Here is a 19,213-nt window from a genome sequence, read left to right on the forward strand (position 1 = left end):
TACTTCAGGGAGATCATGCCAAACAAATCTTATTGATTTTTTTTAGATGGGTGACTAAAATAATAGATGGCAGAGGGGCAGTAGACATTCATATCTAGATTTTAGTAAGGCTTTTGACACTGTCCCACATAGAAGACTTATCAATAAACTGCAGTCATTGAGCTTGGACTCCCATATTGTTGAGTGGATTAGGCAGTGGCTGAGTGGGTTGTAGTCAATGGAGTATTTTCAGAGCAAGGTTTTGTTATCAGTGGGGTACCTCAGGGATCTCTACTGGGACCAATTTTGTTTAACCTGTTAACGACCAAGGACATACTGGTACATCCTGAGTCTTGTCCCCGGTTCATAGCAGGACGGGACCATTGATCAATGTAAAAAATCAGTTAGTGCAGTGTTATAGCCCCCTATGGGAGCTATAACACTGCAAAAAAAGTGGAAAGAAAGTTAATAAAGATCATTTAACCCCTTCCCTAATAAAAGTTTGAATCATCCCCCCCTTTTCCCATAAAAAAAAAACAGTGTTAATAAAAATAAACATATGTGGTATTGCCGCATGTGAAAATGTCCGAATTATAAAAATATATCGTTAATTAAACCGCACGGTCAATGGTGTACGCACAAAAAAATTCCAAAGTCCAAAATAGTGTATTTTTGGTCACTTTTTATATCATGAAAAAAATTAATAAAAAGCGGTCAAAAAGTCTGATCAATAAAAAAATGGTACCACTAAAGACTTCAGATCACAGCACAACAAAAATGAGCCCTCATACTGCCCTATACACGGAAAAATACAAAAGTTATTGGGGTCAGAAGATGACAATTTTAAACGTAAAAATTTTCCTACATGTAGTTATGATTTTTTCCAGAAGTACGACAAAATCAAACCTATATAAGCAGGGTATCATTTTAATTGTATGGACCTACAGAATAAAGATGTAGAAATGCGTAGAAATGGAAGCCCCCAAAATTACAAAATGATGTTTTTTCTTAAATTTTGTCACACAATGATTTTTTTACTTGTTCCGTCGTAGATTTTTGGGTAAAATGACTGATGTCATTACAAAGTAGAATTGGTGGCGCAAAAAATAAGCCATCATTTGGATTTTTAGGTGCAAAATTGAAAGAGTTATGATTTTTTTAAAGGTAAGGAGGAAAAAATGAAAATGCAAAAACGGAAAATACCCTGATCCTTAAGGGGTTAATATCTTCATTAGAGATGGTAAAGTGTGTCTGTTTGCTGATGACACAAAGATATGTAACAGGGTTGATGTTCCTGGAGCGATATGCCAAAATGGAAAGGATTTCGGAAAACTAGAAGAATGGTCAGAACTCTGGAAACTGAAATTTAATGTGGATAAGTGCAAGATAATGCACCTGGGGTGTAAAAATCTGGGGCAGAATTTAGAATATTTTACACAGTCCTGACCTCAGTATCTGAGGAAAGGGATTTAGGAGTAATTATTTCAGAAGACTTAAAGGTAGGAAGACAATGTAATAGAGCAGCAGAAAATGCTAGCAGAAAGCTTGGATGTATAGGGAGATGTATAAGCAGTAGAAAGAGAGAAGTGCTCATGCCGCTGTACAGAACACTGGTGAGACCTCACTTGGAGTATTGTGCGTAGTACTGGAGGCCGTATCTCCAAAAGGATATAGATACTCTAGAGAGAGAGCAGAGAAGAGCTACTAAACTAGTACATGGATTGCAGGATAAAACTTACCAGGAGAGATTAAAGGACCTTAACATATATAGCTTGGAAGAAAGAAGAGACAGAGGGGATATGATAGAGACTTTTAAATACATAAAGGGAATCAACACGGTAAAGGAGAAGAGCATATTTACAAGAAGAAAAACTACCACAAGAGGACATAGTTTTAAATTAGAGGGACAAAATTTTTAAAAGTAATATCAGGAAGTATTACTTTACTGAGAGAGTAGTGGATGCAAGGAATAGCCTTCCTGTAGAAGTGGTCGCTGCAAATACAGGGAAGGAGTTTAAGCATGCATGGGATAGGCATAAAGCTATCCTTCATATAAGATAGGGCCAGGGACTATTCATAGGATTCAGATTATTGGGCAGACTAGATGGGCCAAATGGTTATCTGCCAACACAGTCTATGGGGGAGATTTATCAAACGATTTAGACTGGTTTTTCATGTCTAAATTTGTCGCACAGAAAGTCGCAGTCTAAATATGTGCGACTTTTCTGCGACTTTTGCTGTAGAGGATTTTTAGAACATGATGCATGCAAGTCTATTTTAGACGGAAATGCATTGGAAAATGCATTGGTGCTGAATTTATCAAGTGCGACTTTTGTGCGACAAGTCGCATCTGCCCAAAATACGCTGAAATGTCAGACCATGTTGGAGCAGGTCTAAATGCAGTTTAAGCTGTAGACCCTGAAGTCTGAGCACAGAATTTATCAAGGGTTGTGAGACCTTTGATAAATTAGGAGCACAATAGACAGGAGACTACCACATACGCTGGTCTATAAGCATTCCCAGAATAGACTAGATTAGTAAATGTCCCCCTATGTGATGCCATTCCATATGCTTATATAGAGCGGAAATTCCTGGCCATGCCATTCTTTCCTTTTGCAAAGGCAATACTGTGCCTGGTTTTCTGTATCTGGTAAGCTAGAAAATAATATTCACATTACTGGATACCATAAAGAGATAGGTACACCCTCACCCGACTGTGTCCATCCTTCAGAAGGCTTTTTTTCTCAATCCTACAGACACAGTAGCGTCGCCGTCACCTGCTCCTGAGCTGATTAGACCAACAGGCCTACATCTAGTATGTTGAACAGATGTTCTGGCTCCACTCTTCATCGCAAACATCATCAAACTCCTCCTCATTGTCGCCACCACTCCTTTAAGTATAAACGTTTGATGTCTGATCATGGGCTCCTTTCTCCCCTTCAGCATATCCACAATGATGTGAATTCAGGTAGAAGACAGACAGTCGCACATCTACAATCTTGCACAATGATCTAATTGCTTCTCAGCATAATTTCAAAAACTAACAGGTTGTTAGTATATTTTGATCAAAAAGTACAAAGCCCACTCGCCACGTCAAGGCCACCTATTTAGAGTGGGTCCCTAATGTCCCTAGCATAAAATGGCGTAGCACTGGGCGGCGACCACCACCGCCGCGACACCAGTACCCACAGGGGAACGACCCACTGGCAGAGCGGCCCCAATGTCACTCAAACCAGTCCATGGGTCGCACCTCCCCACAGACACGGCGCCACGGCAGCAACAGACGCCGCACAGCACCACACCAGTGTGAACAGGCTGCTACAGCTCACTTACCATGCTCTCCCAGTCAGACCGGGAGGCTGCTAGGAAAGAAAATGCTGATCAAAACGTATATACTAACAATCTGTTAGTTTTTTAAATTATGCTGAGAGGCAATTAGATCATTGTGCAAGATTGTAGATGTGCGACCATGTCTGTCTTCTACCTGAATTAACATTGTGTTTTCTATCCCCTCTTTTTTTTTTTTTTTTTGAACATGTGTCTGCACTCTTCCCCACCCCCTCAGCCCAACCCTATATAAGTAGTAGTTAGTTACACATTGGCCATTTCTTTCCTAGCAGCCTCCCAGTCTGACTGGGAGAGCATGGTAAGTGAGCTGTAACATCCTGTTCACACTGGTGAGGTGCTGTGCGGCGTCTGTTGCTGCCGTGGTGCCATGTCTGCGGGGAGGTGCGACCCATGGACTGGTTTGAGTGGCATTGGGGCCGCTCTGCCAGTGGGTCATTCCCCCTGTGGGCACTGGGGTCGCGGCGGTGGTGGTCGCCGCCCAGTGCTATGCCATTTTATGCTAGGGACGTTAGGGACCCACTCTAAATAGGTGGCCCTGACATGGCAAGTGGGCTTTGTACTTTTTGATCAAAACGTATATACTAACAACCTGCTCGTTTTTGAAATTATGCTGAGAACCAATTAGATCATTGTGCAAGATTGTAGATGTGCGACCATGTCTGTCTTCTACCTGAATTCATATCCACAATGATGTCTTACAATATCACCAACATGCCTACAATCCATACAGTCCTAATAGTGCTAAGTTCAGCCACTGCTTCCACCTCAGCAAAACACTCCAAAAGGCTGACTGTGACACAACTCCTCCTCATGGCTAATGCTACTCTTCTGCTTAGTACTACTGGGGGGAAGTAGTAGACAGACCATCTAGGACAGACATTTCCACCATGCCATATTCAACATTCACAATGCTTTAAATGCATATTTATGTTGAAATACAGGTAAGCCCACTGCTTTGCTCAGCTTGTGGTGCATTGTAATATGATAGCTTTTATGGGTTTGTTCTGCAGTGACACTGCTGGGATCTGTAGTGCATCAACTGATCACAGTAATGTAGGTCACTGGTTGAGGTCAGCCCACTGCTCAATGCTTTGTTCAGCTTGCTTTCTATTAGATTTGTAAAGGCTTTCTGGCATCAATAATTCCACTCTGCACTGCTCTCTCTCATTTTTCTGTCCAAGATGGCAGTCACAATGTGCATAAAGTTTTATCAGCCTCTTAAACCTACTTGTATGCTGTCTCCTGATTGGCCTGAAAGATTTATGTCACATAATGCAAGCACTGATAACCTAGGGCCATGTGATCTTGCTACTAGCTGCAAGGTATGCTGGGCTACCCTGACATCATCTCAGTGTTCCTAGTACTTCCTTCATTTATTCAGGTGCCAAAATGCCATTTGTTCCTTATCCCTTCTGCTAAAAATAGTGCTAAATCTGGCAAAGTTTGAAAGTTCTGTGAGCTGATTTTACTCTGAGAGACCGGGTTTGCCTGGCTCAGCTTGCTTATATCTAGTTTCGTGCATACTGCAGTCAACTTTTCTTGTGCTTTTGGATCAGTAGAGATCTATGTCTTATTTTGGGCATGAAGATCTTCAGCATTAATATGAAACATTTAATATGCAGCTTAGTGTGAAAACAGAAGTCTCAGTGCCTTCTTCCACTCAAGGGATTTTGACTGCCTGCCTCCTCCTCGGGAATCTGGTAGAACTCGGTTATAGCTTCCTCTTTCTGTCATATCCAGGGAGTGTAGTCACTCTGTGCCATTGCTATTTGTTTGTATCTTGTTCCTTATTTGTGCAAGGCAATGATCTCTCTCTTTTTGGACTGCCATCTTTACTTATTTCTAGCATGACAACAGTCTAGGAATTTTATGTGTTATCTAAAGCAAGATAGAGGATCACCAGTAATTGTGGTGCATGAGGAGGAGATAACCAGGACAAGATGCAATTTGGCATCAACATGTCATCCTGGGCTGTCTTCTAATCACAGCAGAAATAGTTCTGTTAAAGGGGTACTCTGCCCCTAGACATCTTATCCCCTATCCAAAGGATAGGGGATAAGATGTCTGATCGCAGGGTCCCAATGGGAAACCCCCACGATCTCTCCTGTAGCACCCAGTCATCTGGTGCAGAGCGAACTTCACTCCATGCCTGATGACTGGTGATGTATGTGTCGGAGGCTCGTGATGTCACAGCCCCTCCCTCTCATCACATCACACCCACCCCCTCAATGCAAGTCTATGGGAGGGGGTGTGGTGGTCGACCACGTTTTTGCTTGTGGTCGGGAAACCGCATACGGCCGAAAAAGCAGCCGACCGGAGGCTGCGGTTCACTCCGGTCGGCTCATAGACCTACATTAACTACGGTTCCCGAATACGGCTGAGTGCGAGCGCCACGATTAAGCCCCGCCCACCCCTCCTCCCAGCCGTATACGGGAACCGTAATTACAAACCGTAGTGTGAACCCAGCCTTAGAGAGCATTTCGGAATCACCAGAAAGGGTATAACTAGGAACAGAGAAACAGAGCTAATTTCTTCCAAACACAGCAGCAAAACCTGGCCTCAGGTTGTCTGTGATATTACAACTTGGCTCCATAAAAATATCCCAAGGAAACCTTCAGATATCACAGGACACCTTCAAAAGGTCTTGTAGAGTCCAGGCCTCAAATGTTCAAAAGAGTTTGGACAGCAAGAATGGAACTTCACAATATAAAGCAGGCGGTATTAATGTTATGGCAGGTCAGTGTACATGGCAAGACTGTGACATGAAAGGGAGTCCGATGAATAATACAGTATGTTCCCTTGTTCAACATAACAGGCAGGGTTCTAAAAATGTCTTCCCTAATTATACATTTACATCCATTAGAAAAGAAAGCAGGTGTAGGTGTATGATTTCTAAATTTCCAGAATGATGCTCTGCATAATGTAGTACCTGACATAAACAGCCTCTGTACAGTATTTAATACCAAATTCTTGTGATTGCAATTGCTCATAAATTTTACTGATCCGGTATAATCAGGCCATTACATATTCATTGTAAAATAAAATTAGATATTTATTTCCCAAGAGTGTCTCCTGTGTATAAAAATGATTGAGAATCAGATATTTGGGAATTACAGCAAATATAAAGCGTTGAGAAAGTTTTACAGCCCCCACCATTTAAATGGCTTGTATTATCTCATATCTGTCACACTCAACAGTTTCTGAACTTTAAATAATATTTGACTAAGGAACTTGGGAAATGGTAGAACAATTTGTTTTTAAATATTGCTGCTAGAGATGAGCGAATTTACAGTAAATTAGATTTGTCACGAACTTCTCGGCTCGGCAGTTGATAACTTATCCTGCATAAATGAATTCAGGTTTCCGGTGCTCCGGTGGGCTGGAAAAGGTGGATACAGTCCTAGGAAAGAGTCTCCTAGGACTGTATCCACCTTTTCCAGCCCACGGGAGCACCTGAAAGCTGAACTCATTTATGCAGGATAAGCCATCAACTGCCGAGCCGAGAAGTTCGTGACGAATCGAATTTACTGTAAATTCGCTCATCTCTAATTGCTGCACTTATAGGAGTTACAGAGCACTACTAGAATAGGTTACACAAGAAAAAGTGCAACAGCATCTGTATAACACCGCGCCTCTACTGTCCATCTGCGGGTTGTTTTCTGAGAACATACAGTCATATTCATTTCCATGGAGAATCCTGTTGTCATGCTTAGATAAATCAGGTCCTTCTCTCTAATTTCATATGCTCCATTACACATACAGATTTCAGCTCAGATTTTTAGGCTAGTTTCACAGCATACATGTTCTGGCTGCAACCCTTACCAGGTATTACCAAACTCAACTTTTGTCCAACATACAAGTCTATTTAAATTCGCTGTCCATGCGAAACTCCACATGAATAATCGGCAGCAGCAGAGTTCCATAGGATTCTGCTGCACTTTTTACACGGCAGAGTTTTTGCACCTGATGTTTGTGGCATGGAAATGCAGATTCTGGCATCCCCAGAAGGAAGAGATACGGCAAGGAAGTGCATTCCCGTCTATGAGACAGCACATTTTCGCGTGGTTAGTCAAATGTGCAGAATGTTCGAACAGGTTTTACGTGCGGACAGTCTGAACATTGCTCGCCTGTGTGAACCCAGCCTTAGGCTGAAGCCACAGTCAGGTTTCATTGAAGGTGAGTTGCACATGCTGTAACTGCTCCTGAACCTAATTTATATGGAACTTACTCAGGAGTTTAATTGGCTGTTTGTGTGTCTGCTCGAATAGCGCCTCAACCGCACACAGTTCAGCAGAAACAATGACAATTGGCCCTCATTTACTATTCTAAACCAGACTTGTTTTGTCGTTTTTTTTTGGCGCATCTTTGTCTGCGACATGTCAACATTTTTTCCCGACGGACCCGATGTGGATTCTCCCAAACCCGAAAAAGGGGCGTAACCCGACATTTCTGAGCTTTCCCACGTATTTATAAAGGTTTCCAACCCGAATTTGTTGAATTGTTGTGGATTTTTTCCCAACAACTCAGAGGAGTTGGAAACCAAAACCAACAAATCCCACGTGCGACAAACAGGATGCGACATAATAATAAATACCAGGGGAAAAAAGCAGTCGGGTAAGAAAGCAAGATAGACTTACAACCCGATTTTCTAAGTAAATGAGGGCCATTGTGGCCAAGATCTACAAGAACATCCATTTAAAAAAAAGCATGGATGCTGAAACACATCATTAGTACAGCAATGAAAATTCTCCATCGCTTACTATGGGAAATTTAAATGATGCAGTGATGAATCACAATGTAATAGCAACGCAACTTGATCGTGTGGTTTCACCCTTTGAGTTAAAGGGGTAGTTTCCCATACAACCCCTGTCTGATTGCAGGGGTTTCTGTACTCGTGTATCTTTAGCTCTCCCATAGAGATGCATAGAGGGGGGTGTCTACCCATGCTCCGTGAACGAGAAGAGCCCGGGCGCTGTGCAGGACATTGTGGTAGTTCACAGGGATTAGAAACCCCCCCCAATAAGACACTTGTAAGAAGGGAATAACAAGTAGAATGCGGGACTGTGTAACTGTCATTTGGAAAAACTTTTCACATGTCGTCCAGACACATCAACTTGCACCAGAGATGATTGCTAGTTATAAGCTAGTGAAGTGCACAGCAGCGCTCATGACTCCCTGGCCGGCTGCCCCATTCGACTTTTATTTTGAAAGTACCCTCATACCATTTTTTTAATATTTTCTATGCTCCTAAACATCTTTAGCGAGGCACCTCCTTTGAGCACTTTTTGAGCTACAAACTGTACTTTTCAAAATATCTATAGGTAAAAAATAAATTTGACTATATAAAACGCCATAAATGAAAACACAAAATTGAAGTGTTAAGTATTTAATAACATCTCACATTTCAAGAATTACCAACACAAAATTCTTGAATTAGTGCCCCGAAAATGTATAGAGTTATGTTGGTATAAAATCACAACTGGATGTTGTACATATGTTGAGGTGTTTAGCAATGCACTTAGCATTCCAGTTTATTAGGAATTTTCACAAGCGTTTTTAACAAGAGCGGGAAATGATCAGACGAGAGTGCAGTAGTGAGCAATACAGTGCACACTTATTTAAGTAAATAGGCCCCTATTGCAGCTACTACTGTTATAAATAAAACATTGATGCCCAACAAGTTATTTTTTCAATCGTTAGAGATGAGCGAAGTTACAGTGATTGGACTCGTCACAAACTTCTTGGCTCGGCAGTTGCTGACTTTAGCCTGCATAACTTAGTTCAGCTTTCAGGTGCTCCGGTGGGCTGGAGACTCTCTCCTAGGACTGTATCCACCTTTTCCAGCCCACCGGAGCACCTGAAAGCTGAACTCATTTATGCAGGCTAAAGTTAGCAACTGCCGAGCCACGAAATTCGTGACGAATCGAATTACTGTAAGTTGGCTCATCTCTATCAGTCGCATTTCACTTCAAAAAATATTTAATAAATGTTAAATTATTTTTATTTTTCTTATACAAAATAGTTTCCAAGTCTGTTTATAGACAAATAAGTACGGTAGTATGTATACACGTTAGCAGCAGACATACTTCATTAAGGGGGTACTCTGGCGCTAAGACATCTTATCCCCTATCCAAAGGATAGGGGATAAAATGCCTGATCGCGGGGGTCCCGCCGCTGGGGACCCCCGTGAACTTTTACGCAGCACCCTGTTAGAATCAGTTGTCACGCCCCCTCCCATAGGCTTGCATTGAGGGGGAAGAGCGTGACGTCACACAGGGGCCGGGCCGTGATGTCACAATGCTCCGTTCCCGTGATCACCCGTGATTCTAACGGGGTGCTGCGTGCAAGATCACGTGGGTCCCCAGTGGCAGGACCCCCGCGATCAGGAATCTTATCCCCTATCCTTTGGATAGCGGATAAGATGTCTTTGTGCCAGAGTACCCCTTTAATAACAGATTTCAGAAGGTTTTCCCACCTTAGACATTTATAATATATACACAGAAAATGTCATAAGTGTCTGATCGGTGTGATACCAATCTCCGGAGAAAGGTGCCTCCTAAAGCAGACAGCTGCATCCAGGGGGAGATTTATTGGAGCAGTAACTGTTGGAGTTATAAAAACAGTTGACTATGCAGGTTGCAGCTTTTTTATTTAACCCCGTAATGACACAGTCAAGTTTCATTTTTGAGTTTTACATTTTTTCCTCATTGGCTTTGAAAAGCTGTAAGTCCTAAGGTATGCCAGGGGAAATGGATTTATAAAGTACGCTTGTTAAGCGATGTTAGTCCACCCCTCATTTGGGTCTATTTTGATTTATCGACTGCTGTCACGCCCCCTCCCATAGACTTGTATTGAGGGGGTGGGGTGTGATGTCATGAGGGGGCGGGGCTATGACATCTCGAGCTCCTGGCACCCGCTCCAGCATTCGGAAGAGTTTGTTCCAAAAGTTGAGCAGCAGAGTACCCCTTAAAATTTTTGATCTACAGTGTCATATGAGCACATGAGGGACTTTTATGCAGGGGCCAATATCTTTATTCTGTAGGTCCGTATGATGATTACCCAATTCTTGCTTAACATTGCCCTATTCTGACCTCTATAACTTTTTTTCCCCCATCCATGGAAGTGTGTAAGGGCTCATTTTTTGTGCTGTTTTCTAGTTTTATTATTACCATTTTGGTTTAGATGGGACTTTTTAATCACTTTTTAGAATTAGCAATCCTAGAACATAAACAATATATTTAAACTAAAAATATTAGTTAAAGGGGAGGGGGTGTGATTAATATTTTTATTGGGGGGGGGGGGTTATATTTTTTAAAACTTTGAAGCCTTTCTAGGTAATTAAATCCTCAAAGTAATCATTAGAATGCATATACTAATCAATACTAAGCTATTGCCTAGCACTGATCAATTGAATCAGCGCTCTGCTAGTACAGTCTTCCCAAGGCAGGCAGTACTAGCAGAGTCCATATGGCCGGCATGAAGGCCTTTAGAAGGCGATCAGTTCCTCAAACTCATCGGCAACAGAGGTGTCAGCAGAGAGCACTGTGGTCAGACTGAAAAGAACTACACAACTTTCTCTGCAATATATAACAGCTAATAAGTACTGGAAGGCTTAAGATTTTTAAATAGAAGTAATTTACAAATCTGTATAACTTTCTGGCACCAGTTAATTTGAAAAATGTTTTTCCACCAAAGTACCTCTTTAAATGTGGTGATCACTACTGATGTTGTTCATTTAAAGGGTTACATAACAGACATCAGCGTGACCATTGATGTCAGCCATTAACAGTGAGTGCTGGCTGCTCACCGGCTATGAAGTACGCTCAGCATTGTCTGACATCAAGGGGTTGAAAAAATGGAATCCAAACTGGGAACAGAAGTCTAGTCTCTAAACATTAATAAAGAATATAAAGTGCACCACAACCATTGGTATATGAGCCTGACCTGTTTGTGGAATGTGTTATGTTTCCAGATTTATGATGTTGGTGCTTCTAAAAGGAATCTGAACTACTGGTATAGATCATATGAGATTGGTGCATATACAGCTATTTGGAAAGTGCTGTTTTCAAAGGGACTTCTGATTTTCATGTCGTTCTTAGCCTGTCTTACAGAAAATACTTCTTATAATATATAATTTTTTTTAAAGGTACCAAAGCACCGATATCTGTGAGTATACCCTGGTAATATTTCATGTAAGACTTGAGGTAAAAGACTTCAGCATATAAAATGTAAAGCGTTCTGTATCATACAACTTATATGCCTGCGGTATACAATAGACACATTCACTGAACGCTGAAAAGTATGAATATCAACCAATATGATCTGATGTGTTGGGTACATCAAGTCTGTTTTGCTACAGTCTGATTTTAAATAGTCATCTAGGGACCTATTGTTGTCAAAACTCAGGGCCTACAAATCCCAAATGTACAAGCGCCAACTGATGAAAAGTGGGAAATAAGACGGAAGGCAAATAACATGATTGAGTCACCGCAGCAATAACTCCAGTGCTCTGAGCAAATAGGCTAACGGAGATCATGCACTTAGACTTTATTGGCCTTAAATATTTAACTATTATATGGATTTAGAACTTTCTTCTAAGCTATATATAAACTGACTGACATTCTTTAGAGATAAGATGATGGTTTGTTTGTTTTTTTGCAAGGAGATTGCACTCGATTTATTCCTTGTTTTTAGAAATCGTCCAAAAATTCATCCTTCGACCACCTGCCTGCAATAGCTTTTTCATTGGCTGTGTACAGACACATATGCAATAACTTGAAGGAGAAATCAGTTTTAGTTAAAGGGGTATTCCGGTTAAAGAGATCTTATGGATAGAGGATAAGATGTCTTTGGCTGGAATACCCCTTTAATAGAGAAGACTTTACCTTTTACTTCAATATATCAACATGGCAGTGACAACCTCTAAGGCATTCGTCACATTACAAGTAAACTAGTAGACTAGGGTTATGTAGAGACATGTTTTCTGCAGTAAAAAAACCACTGCATTGCCACAATGATAACTACAGTGACCCCTCGACCTACGATGGCCCCGACATGCGATAATTTCAACATGCGATGGCCTCTAAGAGGCCATCGCATGTTGAAGGCAGCATCAACATACAATGCTTTTTAATGTCGGAGCCATCGCATAAATGGCTATCCGGCAGCACAGACTGCTTCAGCTGCCACCGGATAGCCATTTATGGTTCCCCTGTGTGCTCCGGTGATGTCTCTTTCCTGTCCTCGGGGCTCCGGCGCATCCTCTTCGGGATCCCCTGCATCGTCGGCGCTCTCCATCATAGTCATCACGTCGCTGCGCACACCGTCCCGTCATCCAATAGGAGCGGCGTGCGTAGCGACGTGATGGCGGCGACAGAGATCGCGGATGCCGGGGAAGCAGAGGCATTTCCGGAGCGTCGGGGACGCGGTAACAGCAATGGAAGGCGACATCTAGGGCAGTGGTGACGAGCGGTGACGGTCCGGAGTGGCGGGGACAGGTGAGTACAACTTCCTCTAACAGTGGTCTACAACCTGCGGACCTCCAGATGTTGCAAAACTACAACACCCAGCATGCCCGGACAGCTGTTGGCTGTCCGGGCATGCTGGATGTTGTAGTTTTGCAACATCTGGAGGTCTGCAGGTTGTAGACCACTGTCCTATACTTTACATTGCACGGATCCCTCAACATGCGATGGTTTCAACAAACGATGGTCCGCTTGGTACGGATTACCATCGTATGTTGAGGGACCACTGTATATCATTTCTTATGAGAAACAAGGTTGGCAGCACCATTCGCACTGGCACAAACTGGCCTAGACATTACAAGGTTGCGGCAAACATTTTGACCATTGAAGTATTCTCACATTCATTTTAATTTTACTCATCGGTATCAGACATTTATGTGTAGCCCTAGCTGAATGCTGTTGTGAATTTAGAATGTCTGTGAAATGCCGATTTAGCGCAAAACCTGTGCAGAGGAAACGTTGACCAGTTGCCTATAGCAATCAACCAAGTAGTCTCAGGTAAGTAGTGCAGGTGACACTGGTTATGATACTTACCACCGATCTGTGATCTCGCTCGTCCATTATCTTCTTTAATCTGGCGGCAGGCTTGGTGCACAAGCAGGAGGATGCGGACTTCCCCATCCCTGCTCGCAACGGGACCCAGCAGATAAGCAGCAGCGATGACGCCAGCATGCTCCTACCGTGCACCAAGCCTGCAGCCAGATTAAAGCTAATGAAAGAGCGGGACCACGGATCGGGGTTAGACAAGTATCGTAATCAGTGTCCCCTGCACTACCTATCTATACCAGCTTACGTTTAAAGAGGAACTGTGGCCAATCCCCCCAAAATTGAGGTTTTACTATCATTAAAGGGGTACTCCGATGAAAACCTTTTTTCTTTTAAATCAACTGGTGGCAGAAAGTTAAACATATTTATAAATTACTTCTATTAAAAAATCTTAATCCTTCCAGTACTTATTGGCTGCTGAATGCTACAGAGGAAATTCCTTTCTTTTTGGAACACTGATGACATCACGAGCACAGTGCTCTCTGCTTACATCTCTGTCCATTTTAGCAACCATGCATAGCAGATGTTTGCTAAGGGCAGCATGGTGGCTCAGTGGTTAGCACTGCTGCCTTGCAGTGCTGGGGACTTGGGTTCAAATCCCACTAAGGACAACAATAAATAAAGCGTTATTATTATTATAATAACATCAGCAGAGAGAACTGTGCTCGTGATGTCTTCAGAGAGCATTCCAAAAAGAAAAGAATTTCCTCTGTAGTATTCAGCAGCTAATAAGTACAGGAAGGATTACAAATTTTGAATAGAAGTAATTTACAAATATGTTTAACTTTCTGCCACCAGTTGATTTAAAAGAAAAAGGTTTTCACCGGAGTACCTCTTTAAATAGCTTGGGGCACGCTAAGTGGAAGGAATTAGCTACCTGTTTCTATTTTTGAAAAATTCCTTAAATGACCGTAAAATCTCTATTCTTCTTTAATGATACCCATGACTCTCTGTACGCAAAATAAAATTCCCTTCATTGAATAATGTACAAATTACATTTTTAACAGAAACAGAATCTGCTTTTAACACACTTTTTATGAAAACAAAAAAAATTTCACATTTTTAAAAACTGTTCAGGTAAAAATCTTACAAACATTCCTTATTTAAAAGTTCTAAAACATAAATTTACAATATGAAACTATCCTGTCAGTCTTATGAAGCTGGAATACATATATATCCACGGGGTTTCACTTCAAAGTTCTTCAGCCAGACAGATTTGAACAAGATTTTGATAGGTTTCCCTTTCAAGCTCCCATGAATGGTGAGAACGAATATAGTTCTTCGCATTATTGGTAATTTTCCTTTTCAGATCTGGTTCACTCATCAGTCTTTTAGCCAGTTTGACAAATTCCTAAAAGAGAACACAGAAGATCAATAAAAGCATCATAATCATTCAGTGAGGTGTCACCTGATCAACAAAGAGAGGAAAACAGAAAGAAATAAGAGTCCCCGACACTGGATCATGCATGAGCAGCTCTATGCATTCATCTTAACAGGGCAACATGGAGCTATAGATTAAATTCTCACCTGCAGCTACAACCGAAACAATTTATAGTAAATGACTTCCAAGAAATCATTTCATTCAAAGAGTTTTCCCCTAAAGTGGAGTTAAAAACTATATAAAAAAATAAATAAATCAATAACTAGACAATTAGGTAGCCATTCTAGCCCCAGAAAGATTCTTATGCAGTTTTCCTGGAGTTCATGGTGCATGACACCACTACTACTGTGACCCCCTCATACCCCTGTTCAAGCTGTTAGGGAGCTTAAATGATCACTGATATTTTAATAAACTCCCATCCACATGATAGTCTATGTGATTCCAAAAAGGACTCTTCACTCCAGAAAAACCAAACATACATTTTGGAATCATCAGGATAAGTTAAAGGGGTACTCCGCCCCCCAAGGATAGGGGATAGGATGTCTGATCACAGGGGTCCCACCACTGGGGACCCCCGGGATCTCGGCTGCAGCACCCCACTGTCGTTACTACACAGAGCAAACACGCTATGTGCGTAGTGACGGGCAATACAGGGGCCTGAGCATCGTGACGTCATGGCTCCGCCCCCTCATGATATCACAGCGACCAATCCCTCAATACAAGTCTATGGGAGGGGGCGGGCTGTGACGTCACAATGCTTCGGTCTCTGTATTGCCCGTCATTACGCATAGAGCAAGTTTGCTCTGTGCAGTAATGACAGAGGGGTGCAGCAGCCGAGATCCCGGGGGTCCCCAGGGGTGGGACCCCCGCAATCAGACATCGTATCCCCTTTGGATAGGGGAAAAGATGTCTAGGGGCAGAGTAACCCTTTAACTTATCCTAATGATTCTGAGATTACAGGAGGACTACCACGCAAAAAACGTATCCCCTATACAAAGGATAGGAGATTAGTTTTAGATTGCGTGGGGTCTGACTGTTGACTGTTTTAGATTGCGTGGGGTCTGAACCTTGCGGCGACGGCTGATAACTTCTAAATTCTGAGTGTATCAATCCCCACGCACTCTGCAAGATCACCAGACCTTATCTATCCCCTAAATTCGGACGGATCTGCAATAATTACCCTAAATTCAGAGACTTTAATTTATTTCAAGGTCCGCAACAATTGTCAGTCATTGAGCTATATAAAGACTGTATTCCTGAGACTGTCATTGTTCATTGGATGTACTGCAAGCACTTAAGTAAAGTTACCCAAGTTCAAGTACATTGTGGACCCTCAGTCATTTCATTACATGCACCTGTCGTTTCTGGGAAGGGCGGCGATAGCCGGAGGATTACCTCAGCATACTAGCCCTCAGCCTAGCGTCACAAACTATAGGGTTAACATTAACCCCTCATCTACCGAAACAATACCCCCACTACCAACACCCCCCAAGGGCTACCACAAAGCCTTTTTGGCGTTGCACGAACAGGATACGGGTGTGGGCCTAGTACAGTCACCATTGGTGAAAGTGTACTCCCCCCCCCCAGAAAAAGAACTTTATTCATGTGCTGTAAACCGTGTTGCTGTGTACAGGAACGGTGCTTGTGGTGCACCATACAAGGGGGCCAAGAGAGGAGTAAAGGGGAGGCGAAAATTCTGTTACAACTAAGATGTGTGGACTGCGCAATGAGTTCATGCTGCGATCCATTGGTCCGGTCGGCACAGGTGGAGCCGAACTGCTGCCGGAAAAGTGCGCAAAGAAAGCCCGTGCTGCGCCCCGCCCCTGGGCGTGGCCACCAAGTTGCTGTGTGGCAGCCAAAAGGGAACTCAAAGATACAGGAGTCATTTCTGGAGGGACCGGAAGTCGGGGCTGCACCAACAGTGTCCTTCCTGCCCAGCGCCATTTTGAAGAAGCCCACTATAAAAGACACCACGCAGAGCAACCTCTTCAGTCTGCATGGAGAGCTGGAGAGTACAGACATGGCGGAGAGCAGCGTACTACGTGGTGAAGTTGGCAAAATGGCGCCGGAAACACGGAAAGTTGTGGCAGTCGCAGCCCAACTTTTTCAAGAGCTTGCTGACCGTCTGCAGCGGTTGTCATTAGACGAAGAGGGGGCCTGATGATGATGACAATTGGCCAGAGACACCTGCGCAACAGAACCTGGGGCTCGTGGGCCGAGATCCCGTCGGAGGAGTCTGCTGTGAGTACCCCGCCAGAGGCGGGCGGCCTATTCTTCCTCCTCCAGCCCTGAGGTCATTCCTCGATCAAGCTTGCCAAGTGCACGACCGGTCTCACCAAAATTGCCGCAATGGGTGTTCGAAGAGCCGGAGCTGATCGAATACATGAACAGAGTGCTTCAACCTTTACCTGGGAAGCCACTCCCACCAATCCCAACTGCAGAAAGGGAAAGGGCCCGTCAAGAAGCCGAGCTGTCCGAATTGATGGAAAAGCTAAAGGCCCGATACAAAGAACTCTATGCTCCCAAGCACGTACATTTGCCTTATGAAGAAAGAGTGCGGTATCAAGAAAATACCAAAGAAATGGAGGCATTGTACATCCGTAAATGGGATCACCCCAGAGAAGGGGAGGAGCCATTAGAAAGAAGAGCAACTGTGGCCAAGTTCGACAAGGTCAGAGGTTATGGGACACTCCTTGACTGCCACACTGGGCAGACCATCCTCGTAAACCGGCGAGCAGTGCAAAGGCCATATCTCCATAAGAAGTTCTACACCTTGGAGGTGGGTGAAATTGTGGAGTACACCCCCATCCAGAGCCTTCATGGAGAATGGGCTGCAGCGGTCACCAGACCAACAGCCCCAACACAGCTTCCTTTCAAATATTTCCCGTCAACGGATTAAGAGTCTGATCCCTTCAACTTGAGGCCGACAAGGTCGGCTCCTAAAGCCTCCACCAGCGCACCCAAGGAGGAGAAGCTTTAACAGTCAAGTTCCTCATCTTCTATGTACAGCAAAGAGTCAAGTTCATCATTTTCGAAGTACAGCAAAGAGCCAAGTTCTTCATTTTCTACAGATCGTCGAGAGTCAAGTCCTGCTCAAGTTCAAGCAAGTAAGCCTAAATTGCGGGCACCAAAGACTGTACCTAGGCCCTCTCGGAGCAATGAGAGTTTGCCTCCTGCACTGGTACCAACGTATGTACCAAGGCCCTCTTCTGACATGGAGAGTTTGCCTGCTTCCAGGGTACCAATGAAAGAGTCATGGGTCCATCCTGGTTTGGAGATGGTACTCAAGCCCCATTGCCCCACTTTGATCCCGGCTAGTAAGCCTATAACCCCTTTTCAAGCTGCCTTTCACCACTCCATCCTCACCAATGTGGTGTAGCAAAGCTATGTCAATTCTAATCATGCCCCTGACGTTGGCAGATATAGAGGAACCAAGAGAAGCACTACAAGAGTAAAGAAGAACATCTTCTAAAGGGACTCTGAAGTAATGTCATATTGTTATTCTGTCTAACCATTTTTGTCTTACAGTAACCAAGTTCAAGAATTGTGCCTAGCAGGACTGTGCTAAGTTTTGTTCCAGTTCAAAGTTCAGCAACGTAACCACTAAGCTTGTGCCTGACTATTAAGTCAAGAGACTCCTAGCCTGTAGGAGATTCATTAAGGATTGTACCCGGCTGATTTGTGGTAAGGCCGTGTTTACCTTTCCCTTCCTTTGGACTCCTAGTGTAGGTGGACTGCTGATCCTTACACGTCTGCTTTTTGTATATACCAGCAGCTTCATAAGAACTCTTATGCTAAATGTTGCACTTATCGAGTGAATGCACCTGAAACATGTTGGAGTGTTGATATACGTATAGTAAATATGTATATGGTTCTGTACACAGGAAGGTATCCTCGTGTCTGTGTACGTAAGTAGTAAGTAAAGGTTGTACATAGGAAAATAGTCTAATGTTTACGTACATAAAAAGTAAGGTAGAGTTGTACACAGAAAATGTCGACGTACTGCACGTGTACACTCAACACTAAAAATATATATAATTCTTGAACATACAAATGTATAAAATGCTAAAGGTGTTTAGTAGGTAGCTCAACAGGGGACACTTCGGCTCCTCTGAGGGTAGTATTATTGCTGTCGCCCATCGCTAGCACCTGTCTCAACAAAAATAGTAGGGAGGATTCCCCTTAAAATAGTACTTGTACACATAGTACCCTAGATTACTAACTTAAATGTACTACCTCATTTTTCTCTAGTACATACATCAAAATAAATATCTCACTTAAGAAAACACTTAGGAATTATAGCATATGGATACCCAATTCCTGCCACTGTTAGGTACACTTCTTCTCCTTCATTGCGTTTGTGAGATGCTCTGCCTGGCCAGTAGGTGCTCTTGCTAATACAAAATTAAACACGTAATTCTAAGAATAACCTAGT

At 43.0% G+C, this 19,213-nt stretch overlaps 1 protein-coding gene across 1 annotated transcript in view; it reads right to left on the reverse strand.

Moving 5' to 3' along the window:
• Nucleotides 1–14,227: 14,227 nt before the first annotated feature.
• Nucleotides 14,228–19,213, reverse strand: part of GLT1D1 (glycosyltransferase 1 domain containing 1) — a 135,440-nt gene continuing 130,454 nt past the window's right edge. The window contains exon 12 of the mRNA XM_056533636.1: nt 14,228–14,748. Coding sequence (XP_056389611.1) covers nt 14,590–14,748 — 159 coding nt within the window. The 3' untranslated portion in view covers nt 14,228–14,589. The remainder of the gene's footprint in view (nt 14,749–19,213) is intronic.

Source organism: Hyla sarda, chromosome 1 (assembly GCF_029499605.1).
Source record: "Hyla sarda isolate aHylSar1 chromosome 1, aHylSar1.hap1, whole genome shotgun sequence".
NCBI lineage: Eukaryota > Metazoa > Chordata > Amphibia > Anura > Hylidae > Hyla > Hyla sarda.